The sequence below is a fragment of the Myodes glareolus genome, chromosome 15 (assembly GCF_982192425.1).
Source record: "Myodes glareolus chromosome 15, mMyoGla1.1, whole genome shotgun sequence".
Classification (NCBI taxonomy): Eukaryota; Metazoa; Chordata; class Mammalia; order Rodentia; family Cricetidae; genus Myodes; species Myodes glareolus.
In genome coordinates this window covers 49,170,177-49,182,937 of record NC_142040.1, presented here as the reverse complement: position 1 = coordinate 49,182,937, position 12,761 = coordinate 49,170,177, and the positions used below count along the sequence as shown (strand labels likewise).

Sequence of the window (12,761 nt, the reverse complement as noted above, 5' to 3'; positions counted from 1 at the left end):
TGGACTTTTATTTTCTGAAAAGTACAGCACCATTGTGTGTTCCACTTCATAGGAGGGGAAAATAATGAAGGTTTTTTTTCTCTTGGTGTATAGATAGCAACTATATACATACATTGGTTGAGAGTATAGAGTATGAAGAATATAGAAGAATATGAAAACTATTTATTTATAGCTCCTTTTGCTGAGTCTATGACATTTCAACATTCCCTAACATTTTATTATAAAACATTTAAATCACATGCATGACCTTTTTAATTGAAGTTGAAGGTGAATGCCTGTGCATCTGCCACCCAGCTTGCCCAAATCAGTAGGCTTGTTCTTATTTCAGACCATTTATCCATTTAATCACCCATCTTTCCTTAAAAGAGATAGATGCATTCCGGAGTAAATTGTAGACGTCAATATCCCATTTGATACCAATTTTAAACCATCCCCAAATTTCTTTCACACATATATACTGAATCTCAGCCCAGAACCTCCCAGGAGGCTGGTATATATTTAATGTAATTTTCAAATCTTGATACGACTTCTACTCCAAATATGTCCCAAACCAGCAACCTTTTCAAGGAACAAAGTTCTCAAACCTCACCCTGATTCTTTCTATATATCCAGAATCACACATTGTGTTCACTAAAGAGTAGTAAATCTAGAAACAAAAACTGCTTGGGGGTCATCGGGTCCCCTGTGTTCAGGAACTAAACATGGAACAGAAGGTATGGACTGTGTAGGATCCCTATCCAATTTTGCTGATGGAGACAGACTCAGCCTGGTTGTGCAGGGGCGGGCAACATGGAGGAATAGAGTTTCCCAGCATAGGACAGCTAAGAACGGAAGATGGAGGTAAGGCTTCTCCGCCCAGTTTCTAGTTCCCAGGAGCCCTAATTTTTATCAAGCAACCCTCTGTTTTTCCATTGTGGGCTAAGTTCTCTTAAACATATTCTAGAATAGCAAACAGTGTATATTGCCAAAGAGAAGTTTCCGTTATAGATTCCTATAAATACACAGTTTATTGCCATTTAGTCAAACAGATTTTGACAATGAAACCAATAAGTAATTACAAATGCAGAGATGTGTTAGTTTCTAGTTCTTTGAGTGTCTTTGCCTAAGAAGATACCATCCTCCCAGGTCCAGTTTGACTACCTGTGTGCAATAAACCTAAAGAAAGGAGAAACCCATTTCTCTCTGATCAAAAGGTGTGTCTGGTATCAGTCCCCAGGAATACGCCTGCTGTCTACATACAGGGAGAGCGGATTACAAGGCAGAGGGACTTACCATGTGGGAAGGTGGACCAGTGAGGCCAACAATGATGTCACTCCTCCTCTCCTGCCTTGTCTGCTTATCACTTTGACTGTACTTGCCCAGGTTAGTTGGTTCCTGCCTCTGAGAGCCAGTAGGCATGCTCAGTAGCTTCAGGTGAACTCTGCTTAGAAATTAGAAATTACAGTAGTTCCCTCCCTCACGGTCATTTCTTGGCTGAACCATTCTTTGGAAACTCCCTGCGTCACCTTCTCTACCTCCTAGGTGACTAATCTCAACAATGGGCCTCTTTCAGGCCTGCCGTGCTCGGGTGGCCGAGCTCTGCCACAGAGAAACTCTGCCCTGCTCTCTAGTGCTGTCTCATGCGGTTAGGGGTACAAGCAATAAAATTAGTCTCTCTCGTATGAATGTCCTCTTGTGATAAACTCAGCTGTCCCTCTCCCCCACCCCCATGTTGTCGTGAATAGTGTCGCAGCACGTTCAATGGACCACTTCCACACATTGGCAAATCAAAATGTGTGCATGCGCAGTAAGTCTCCCCAGTGTGTTCTTTGTGGATTTCACCGGAATTCTTTCGTAGAAACGTCTGTCGTAAATCATACGGTACAGATGTTTATGTTACCTCTCCTGCTCTTTGTCTCTGCCAGGGTTTACATAAGGGTTGGATTTATTGCCGTCTTATCAGTATTTACAGCTGAACTCCAGGGACAGAACAGTGAGTCTCAACTCAGGTTTTAGAATTCCACATCTGTGATTAGGACACACGACAAAATCCTGAAAATTTTGGTGAGGCAAAGTTCATTTTTGTCCATATTTTAAAAGCGCATAGGACATTTTGGAGGTGAGAAGATCTTTTACAAAGCAAAAGCTCTCAATATATATGAAGAGGCAGGAAAGCATTCTTTAACCTCTTTAAAATCCCCCTGCCTCAGACACTTTAATTTAGGTCTGTTTTGAGGCTTTGCATTGAAGAACTGTTTGGAAGGATTAGGAGGTGTAGCCTTGTTAGAGGCGGTGTGGTGTTGTTGTAGGTGCTGGGTCGTTGGGAGTAGGCTTTGAGGTTTCAAAAGCCCACCCAGGCTCAATGTCTCTCTCTCTCTCTCTCTCTCTCTCTCTCTCTCTCTCTCTCTCTCTCTTTCTCCCTGCTGCCTGTGGTAAGGATATACAGCTCTCGGCTCAGGGGCTGTGCCTGCCTGCCTGCGTGTGCTAGGCTTCCTGCGGTAAAGATAATGAACTAGCCCTCTGAAACTGTTGATTATGGTGTCTCTTCACAGCAATAGAACAGTGACTAACACGGTAATTGTTAGACACCAGTCCAAAATGATAAGTATTTGTGTAAGAAGATGCAGGAGCCTAGAACGGAAGCATGTGTTATGAAAGACCATGATAAACATGGGGTTTTATGAATTGCATAGAGTCAGGAGCCTAGAGGAGGAGTCAGGCTGTGTGGGAAATGGGCCTTTGCATGAAACAGGTGGTACCGGGAAGAGGTGGGTAAAGGTGACATGTGTTGTATGATATTTTGTTTGTGTTCTGACAAGTAAAGCTTGCCTGGAGATCAGCATAGCTAGCCGCCAGTTGACCACAGAGGCCAGGCAGTGGAGGTACACACCTTTAATCCCAGCACTTGAGAGGAGAAAGCAGGAAGATATGGAGTTCAAGGCCACTCTGGGCTACATGAGATTGAACCAGTCTAAAAGAGAAACAGAGCCAGGCAGTGTAGGAGGCTCATGCCTTTAATCCCAGCATCAGGAGGTGGAGGCAGGATCTCGCCCAGTCTGAGGATTCATAGAGACAGGAGCCCTCATTCAGTCTGAGATTTCATAGAGGTAAGAAGCCTAGTGGCTGCTACTCTGCTTCTCTGATCATTCAGTTTTCATTCTAATATCTGACTCTGGGTTTTTATTTAATAAGACTAATTAGGATCTCACTGCAGACAAGAGTGAAATCAATAATGCAGCAGGTATGTGTTGGCATTTACCTTTGATCTCAGCACTCATGAGGCAAAGGCAGGGGCAAGAAGGGTTTTGTAAGGATGAGGCCAGCCTAATATGCATATATATATATATATATATGTTTGTGTGTGTGTGTGTGTATGTAATGTACACACACATAATCACACATACATACATATACGCACACTCATAATCACCTAGTTACCTATATGGGAACATATCAGATGCTCAGCTCGTATCACCAATGTAAATAAAATCCTGATTTTATTAATTAACTTAAATGAAATTAATTAACTTCAAGATTTAAATGTCTGGCCAAGTGGTGGTGGCACATGCCTTTGATTTCAGCACTTGGGAGCCAGAAGCAGGCAGATCATACTGAGTCTGTGGTCAGCCTGGTCTACAAATTGAGTTCCAGGACAGCCAGAATTGTTACACAGAGAAACCCCCTCTTGAAAAACAAAACAAAACAAAACAAGGGGAGGATTGGGGAAAGCTTGGGGGATTGGGATGGGGGGAGGGAAGAAGGGGGGAGGGAAGAAGGATGGATATGGGAGCAGGGAAGTATATATCTCAACTAAGGGAGCCATTTTAGGGTTTACAAGAGACTTGATTCTAGATGGGTTCCCAGGTCCAAGGAGAGATCCCCAGATTGTTCCCTGGACAGCAGAGGAGAGGGTGCCTGAACTGGCCTTGTCCCATAACCATACTGATGAATATTTTGCTTATCACCTTAGAACCTTCATCTGGCGATGGATGGAGATAGAGAAAGAGACCCACATTGGAACACTGGACTTAACTCCCTAGGTCCAAATGAGAAGCAGAAGGAGGGAGAACGTGAGCAAGGAAGTCGGGATCAGAGGGAACCTTCACCCGACGATAGATGGAGATAGAGACAGAGACCCACATTGGAGCACTGGACTGAGCCCCCAAGGTCCAAATGAGGAGCAAAAGGAGGGAGAACATGAACAAGGAAGGCAGGACCGTGAGGAGTGCGTTCACCCACTGATACAAGGGGACTGATCTAATGAGAGTTCATCAAGGCCAGCTGGACTGGAACTGAACGAGCACGTGATCCAACCGGATTCTCTGAATGTGACCGGATTCTCTGAATGTGGCTGGCACGGGGACTGTCTGAGAAGCCATTGATAATGGCAGTGGGACTTGTTTCCTCTGCATGTACTGGATTTTTGGGATCCTAGTCTGTTTGGATGCTCACCTTCCTAGACCTGGAGGGAGGGGGGAGGAACTTGAACTTCCCACAGGGCAGGAAACCCTGACTACTCTTAGGGCTGGAGAGGTAGGAGGAGAGGAAGTGGGGGGAGTGGGAGGGTATTGGGAGGAGGGGCGGAAGTGGGAACTTTTATAAATTAATAAAAAAGAAAAAAACCAAATAAACAAACTGAAAATGTTTAAATGTCCATATCAAATATTTTAAAAAAATATTCAAGGAAAAACTAAGAAAATGACTTTATTACTTAGGGGTAATAACTTCTTTAAAATCATACAAAACCAGACAATAATGAAGTTCTTACTCTAAAATTTGACAACATAGACTAACATTTTAAATGTTTGGTCAGTGAGACGGTTCACTGAGTAAAGGTGCTTGTTGCCAAGACTGACTATCTGAGTTTGATCTTTGGGACCCATACTAAAAGGAGGGAACCAACTCCCATGAGTTTGCCCTCCGAGCTCCACAGGCCTGCAGTGGCAGGCACATACCCTTTCCCACCAGGCGCACGTAGGGAAATATGCATAATGTAAAAGATTTTCAAATGTCTATATGAAAAGAGTTACCAAAATGAAAGCAGGAAGGAAGTCAGTTTTATTATGAGAGAATAAATTATACAAAACACGTAGTTGACATGAGATGAGAGCCTAAAAATAAAATGGGAAATCTCTACAAACTAACGCAAAAAGAATATCTGTGAAAACAGAGGAGGAGAATGTATACCCTCACACTGGCGAGGCTGGAAATAGTGGCAAGAAGTGAAGCACTTCTTGAGACTAGAGAAACGGATTGTAATTGGACTGTACAGCAGCATCTCAGTGGGCGGAACCATCGCCGAGAGGTGGCGAATACATATTGAGAACATCGCGATGCACAGTAAAAGAAAAACTTTAGAGGCTGTCTAAAAACTAAGTATTATTGTATTCATATTATATATGCCAAATAGCTAGTAGATGCTATTTCTTAAGCATTCACAGATAAAGCAAAAATATCAAACCGTGACTATGAAGGCTAGATGCTGCTTTCAAAACAGGCATTCCTCTGCAGAGGGGAGGAAAGATACAGAAGCGAAAAGGGACTAACAACAGAATTTAATTACTTCTTTTCAATTTATTAAGCAAGTGTCAAAGTTCTAATATGAACTAGGTATAAGAGGCAATAACGGAAAGTTATATTCTTAAATTAAGTATTATTTAATTTGCATTTATCTGTTTATGTTTGAGATAGAGTCTTACTATGTGGCCCCAGGTGGCCTTGGGCATGCTCAGCCATGCCGCTCCTACCTCCCCATTACTGGGATTACAAACACGGGCCACTGTATTGCATGATGTTATATTTAATAGAAGGGCACAGGAAAGAAAGGTCAGAGAGAAGGCACAGCTACAAACTAGGGAAGTGATAGCGAAGTTACCAAAGCAAGAACTAGAAGACCACACCTATCACTTCAGAACAGATACAGTGTCTCAATCTACGCTCTGAGAAGTGGCCCTGGCCTCTTTCCACAGGCACTGGCAAAATATATGAATGAAAGATGTCACTTGAAAGCTGAAATGTCCATCCGTGGCTGAAAACTTGCTGGGTGTTGTACAGAAAGTTTTAATTTTTCACATACTTGGCTTGTAGGGAGTTTGGAGAACAGCCCTCATGGCAACCTTCAAGTTCTGATTCCTTGGAACGCCATCTTTCCACTGGGCCTCCATTGCAGTCCCTCAAGTTAACCTACTGGACTGCCTTAGGAGCCTTGCCACCTCACAACCTGTATACTTACTCCCTAACTTGGAGTAAGTAAGTGAATATTCAAAACTGGGAGGGGCATCATGTCAAGAACTATGAGGTAAAACTGATAGTATTTAAACCTTAAGCCAGGACCGAGGATTTCCAGAACGGTGATGCATGCCCACTACTTCAGAAGGAGCCCCTCTTGAAATGTGAGTCAGCCACCTAGCATGTACCCTTTCCCTCAGCAGTCTTCAGTGACTCTTGGGCTGCACTGCAATAAACTCAATTTCCATGGCCTGGATAATTATATCCTTTAGAAATTCATCTGTAGGCAGCCTAGCCACTAAAGCATTGGTTCTCGACCTGTGGGGCTTGCATATTAGCTCTCCTGCATATCAGATATTTATATTATGATTCATAACAGTAGCAAAATTGCAACTATGATGTAGCAGCAAAGTGATTTTATGGTTGGGGAGGTCACCACAGCATGGGGGCTGTATTGATGGGTCCCAGCATTAGGAAAGTTGAGAACCAAAGCGTTGAATGCATGGGTAGTAAGGGGTGGGGCCTTTGAGAGGCGTTCATGTGTGAGGGGTCCCTCAGGTGTAGGACTGTCATGAACGAGGCTAAAGGAACCCGTTGGCCCCTGCTACCGCAGGAGTGCACCATAGGAAGCCAGCAGTCTCCAATCTGAACTATGGCTCTCACCAGAACCTAGTTGTGTGACTCCCCTGATCTTGGACTCTACAACCTCCACAACTATGCATACAGATTTCTGTTAAAACCATGCAGCTGAGGTATTTCATTAGAGTTGTCGAAACAGGCTAGACAGCCTTCAAGGCCCAGTGATCACGTGACTATGGCCTACTCCTTAATTACAGCTCACCACTCTTCCTTTTTTCCATCCATCAGGCCTTAGAGACCCAAGCTCAACCTTGCTTTGCATGCTTTTAATCTCTTGTTTCTTCAACTGGAAATCTTTAATCCCCTCCCTCATGCCAAGTTCTTCTCACCAGGCCCTACACCCAGGTTTCCATTTTACATTTTGGGGTGGGCCCTTGTGTGTTCGAAGCTGCTGCAAGGGTTTCAGGGTGCAGTTAGAGTGGAGAAACAGCTCTGTCTCTAATCCATCGTCTTGATTATCTTCTTTAGACATCAGAGCACGATACATTGCTCATTTGTTACATTTGGGATTGTTTGCCTCCCAAGAGCAATGGCTCTCTCTGTGAGTGCGGTCTAGTAGCCTCTTCAGCAGAACAGGGAGTTAATCAGAAATGACAAGTCTCAGGCCCCACTCTGGGCCTTCCTGGGGATTCTGAGGTAAACTGAAGTCTGAGAACTAACACAGCGAGGGGAGGCTTTGGGAAGACAAGATCCCCATCTGCATTGTTCACACATTGTTTGCTGAGGAGCAGAGCCCAGATGTGGAGACAGGGCCCAGTAAGCCTTTGATGGATGTATGAGCGCTAGCACACCTTAACCATATTTTTTTGTTGTTGTTGTTAAAGCTCACATATAGATGGAAGGCTAAAGGCGAGAAATAAAATAAGCCCAGCACCCCAAACACAACCTTTACTTTATGCTTCAAAATCTATGCATAAAACATCTTTTTGCACATCATGAACATTTGGAAAACTTTGTGAATTATTAGAATCTCTGTTTCTCCATTTTTTTTCTAGTAAATTTTATAAATTTGGCATACCCCAAACTACTCCTCATTTGACAAGGTATTATCCTAATATTTACTTAGAACTGCAAAATTATCTGCTGTGTCTAAGGTCATATACTTGAGAGGTTGAATCTATTGCTTTCTTCTTTTCCCTTTAAAAGTCCAGAATTATACTATGAGGGACAACATCAGAAAACCCTTAGACCAGCTCTGTAGCTTTGCCGAGCTCCTGAAGAGGGTTTGGGTCAAGTTCTTGATGAAGAAATGAGGAGGCTGAGCCTGGATCCCGATGCCCCTCGCTAGGTGAGACATGAGCCCTGTGAGTTGCAGAGCTAAGCCATCTGAACATTTACTGTATTCATTCTCACATTGCCTCAAGTGCTTTTGGGCTTCATTTCTAAAAATTTCTGCAGTTTCCTTACCAATACATTGTTGGGCGGGCACAAGAAAGAGCAGATTTCTCAGTAACCACTTGGGTCATAAAATGGTCCCCCGTATGGATGGTGTCCCACCTGGATGGTCCTGCCTGAAGGAGGCTGGTGTTACTGGAGTGACAGCAGAAGAGCTTGGGAAAGGGGGGAGGGTGAGGATTAGAGGTACCTAACCTGTTCATCTCTGCCTCTGAATTCTGGGCCAAAGATACAGAAAGTCAGGAGCCCCCCCTTGCAGTCTCCCATCCCAGGGACACCTGACATATTTCCCTGGAGTTAGCACTCTGAAAATAAGGAAATTCATGGTAGTCATGACAAAAGTAGGCAGGACCACTGTTTCCTTGTTCTGATAAGCATGGCCATCTTTGTGAAGAACTCCCCTCAACTCCAGGAGACAGTCCTTTTTTTCTCATGGAACTGCTCTTTCTAGAATGTTGCATAATGTAGAAAGCCCCAAGCTCTGAGAACTGACAGATTTGTGATCATAACCCGATTTCAATATTTAATGCCTGTGTGCCTGTGAACATGTTATCTACTCTCTCTCTCTCTCTCTCTCTCTCTCTCTCTCTCTCTCTCTTTCTCTCTCTCTGAGACTTAGTTCACTGAGCTGTAAAATACACAAAGGCTTATGTATTATGTATTAATGTTTAGAATGAAAATGCCTCCCATAGCTTATAGACTTGTACATGTGGTTCTCACTGGTGGAGTGGTTCTGGGCAGTTGTGGTACCTTTAGGAGGGAGGGCCTAGCTGGAGGAAGTGGGTTACTGGTGTGTGGGGGCAGGTCTTATGGCATATACACTAACCCCAATTCCAGCCAGAGTGTTTTTATTTCCTGATCTGCTGATCTGATGAGCCACAGCCTCACACTCCCATTGCCAGGGACAAGAGCTGGTCCTATTGCCATGCCTTCTCCACCATAGTGAACCGCATTCCATTACATGATGACACAAAATATGCTCTGCTTCCCTTAGGTTGTTCAGCAGCAGAGTGACAAGGGACACATCTAATACAGGCAGTTGATATCTCTAAGAGTTATTACATGATTTAATAACTGTATCTCTCTCTGGCTCATGTGTGTTAACTGCTAATATCATTTTCTTCTTGGGCTCCTGGGAAGTGTCTGTATCTGCTTAAGAAAGTGTGTTGGGGTTGGAAGGAAGGAAGCCAACTTCCCCCAGTGTCCAGTATGTGCCTGGGCTGTGATGGCTGCTTTTTAATTATGCTTTTCTATTCCTATTAGTCCAGGAGGAAAATCTCTTCCAGCACTGGCACCACTAGATGGAGAAACAAACCTGGAGTTAAAGACACTTACAGAAAAACATAGGAGTGGAAAGTAAAGTTAATGGACAAGGAGCATAAGTGTAGACTTTTGTTATTACACTATGAAATCTCTCAGGGGGAAAGTTAGAGTCTGCCCATTATAATGTTGTTTAGTGTGCCAAAGGTATTCTGGGGAGCAGAAAAAATACAATTTTGATAATCTGCAAAGACAGACATACACACACACACACACACACACACACACACACAAAGGTAGGCATGCATTTACAGCATTGCAGGGGGTTATTTATATGTCTGTCACTGTCAAGAGGCAAACTTTAAATGTATCCTTAAGAAAAGAACTGTATTGGAAGTCTTAAATAACTCTGTGTGTGTGTGTGTGTGTGTGTGTGTGTGTGTGTATGTGTGTGTGTGTGTTCCCCGCTGCGTCATTTTCAGATAGTTTTGTCAATGAAAAATCATCAATGCTTATGGTGAGCTTTTCTATATCACAGTAAGAAAAAAGAGGAAAATGAAAGAAAAATAACTGAAATGTCTACTTGTACTATTCTAAAGAGAGAGAGAGAGAGAGGGGGGGGGGAATAGAAATAAGAGGAAAACATACAAGAAATCTCCAACCATATGAAAATGATTAACATAAATTACAGTCACCACATAACTGTTTGAAATGTCCTGTCACTAAAAATGACATTATAACTTAGATATTAGCCAAGCTATTTTAATTAAAATTCAGCGAGTAATGGCTTTACACATTACGATAGCACAGGAAATTATACTTATAAAATATGTATTTAAACTGATGAAATCCTAGAAGAATATGCACAAGCGTATAAATTGTCCCTTAGGATTAGAGAATTCTTCATTGTTTCATTTATATAGATCTATGTTTCTAAGAAGCTCTTCAATTAACATGTTTTACTTCCACAGTAAGAAAATGGCATTTCTGGAGAAATAGCTAGTCAGTTCAGTTTCTTTTCTTTTCCGAAATCGTCATACTGTTTCCCTCTAGAAACCCAGCTGTAGCTCCCCTTTAGTTTGGCATCAGTAACAAAGTCAGGGCCGTTTTCGAAGAATCCTGGACCCAAAAGACTCAGCATGGAGAGACTGCGGGGTGGGTGACACCTCAGAAATAGCTGCTAGGAGGGCTGTGCACCTCCATTTCCTCAGTGCTGTGCACACCCCTCCCCTCTGACTCTGCAACTCTCACCCCATCTCCCTTCCTGCTCACTCTCACCCCCACTGCACTGACCTCTACCCTCTCTTCATCTTGCCTCAAACCCTTGGCTTTCCCCATGACAACAAACGTAGCCCACCAACTGTAGTCCAGTAACTGCATCTGTATCAGGACAAGGGACGGCATATCCCCAGTCTTTGTTGGGTGCCTGGTGGTGTACAGAGATGGTCTTGACATGAAAGAAAAATGGCTCTCTTCTTGAATCAGGGAGAACAGTCCCACACTGTTTGGAGGAAGTTAAATTGCTTTAGATAAATAATGGGAAATTGGTGGAGCAGAATGCCAGTGTTTTTAGCTTAGCTGCATTATAAGTTAAGGTAGGTTTTGCGACACACCTGGGAGCCCACTCACTGTTTTAATGAGCTCCAATAATGTTTGCTGATTAACTTTGGGAACACAGCCTGTCCCTAAGGTTTGGACGACTCAAGCTTTGCTTTCTTTGCTTAATTAAAATAATAAAAATGCATTTTTCAAACACAGCAATTCCTTTTCCAAAATCCCCTATGTCCTTGCCAAGTGGTACCCCTCAGCAGCAAGGCTGCCCAAGGCATGTCACCGGGATCTTGGTATGAGACCCAAAGTACTCACCCAGGAGCCGTGGCAATGTTACTGCCCCGTTCAACAGTTTTCTTCAGTGTCAAAGACAAAGAATTCAACTCTTGGTTCTGAGTCAAATACCTTCCTCCCTTCTGACAGCTAGCCTCAGAAAAGGGAACTCCCAAAGCCTCGATCTCAAAGGGCATCATAGACGCAGCAGCTTCCTCCACACAAGGACAACAGTGGGCAAGGGGCAAGTCTAAAGGCAGTGAGAACCTGACCATAAGCCCCCTCTTCCCCAGTAAAGAAGACTGGCATGCTTGCCAGGAGACCAGAGAGTTAGAAGATTGGTGACTTACCATGTTTGTTGGGAAGAGCAGCTACGCCTTGGCACTCTGCGACCCTGCAAACGCTGTGACGCCGGCAATGAGTGTGCAAGTTAGCTGTGAAGAGCATACTTCCTTTTCTGAGCAGTGTGGTCTAACCAGCCTTCACACATTGATATGGAAGGCTCTATTTGCATTTTATCTCAGCCCAGGAACATTGTATGACTGGCCAGGTTTCTCTTTGTTATAGTTAATAACGCAAAAAAAAGGGGTAGAGGAAGCTTTGAGGTTGAAAGATTAACACCAAATTTAAAAAGGGTCTGGATTCTGAATTCTCAGGGTTATTAACCTGTTTATACTTAACAGCCTCTATTTTGGGATGCATGTGAGTATACCTGTTGATTATCTATCTATCTATATCTATCTATCTATCTATCTATCTATCTATCTATCTATCTATCTATCTAATATCTTATGTCTATTAATCATCCATCCACCTATATGTATCATTCTATTGTTTGTCCACATCTATTTATCTACCCATCTATCCATCTACCCATCCATTTATGAAGCATCACAATAAAATGCTAAGTTTATTGACTTGACTGGAGGTATAACAACTATTTTTTGTTTCGTTCTATGCCGTTTTTCAGTTTTTCAAGTTTGAACGCATACCAGTTCAGTTAAAAAAAATAACTATAAAATTAAAAAAAAATGATAAGAACCTGAACATTCAATCAACAGCTTCAAACACATTAGAGCCCTGCTGTGAAATGTAAGTGGCAGCCCTAGTCATGAAGCTTATCACAGAATGTCATTCATTTCACCCAGAAAACGCAGTAAATGTTAAGCTAAGAGATGGGTTTCTTCATCGTGGAGCAATGCTTGTTAGCGCCGGCTTCTTTTGACACCCACATTGCTAAATAGACATATTCTGAACTAGCTGTAGTTCAGGGAATTTGATATGCTTCTCAGATCTCATCATACCCAATCAGCCACTCCAAGTATATTCTGATACATGATTTAGCTCATTTATTTTGAGTGTAGAGTTTGTTATCAAAGTGAGTTCAAGGGCATGGACAATTTTCTGTTGCACAGCAAAAGAAAGGTGACTGAATC

General features: G+C 42.9%; 1 protein-coding gene across 4 annotated transcripts in view; it reads right to left on the bottom strand.

Annotated features, from left to right (window-relative positions):
• Positions 1-11,829, bottom strand: part of Fyb1 (FYN binding protein 1) — a 132,971-nt gene extending 121,142 nt beyond the window's left edge. For 2 of the 4 annotated variants that reach the window (XM_085676684.2, XM_087896909.1), the window contains exon 1: positions 1,273-1,290. In XM_085676684.2, coding sequence (XP_085532810.2) covers positions 1,273-1,275 — 3 coding nt within the window. In that variant the 5' untranslated portion in view covers positions 1,276-1,290. Of the gene's footprint in view, positions 1-1,272; positions 1,291-11,367; positions 11,521-11,675 lie in introns of those variants that run through there. The other 2 variants (XM_087896908.1, XM_087896910.1) reach the window with 2 other exon arrangements.
• Positions 11,830-12,761: the final 932 nt, after the last annotated feature.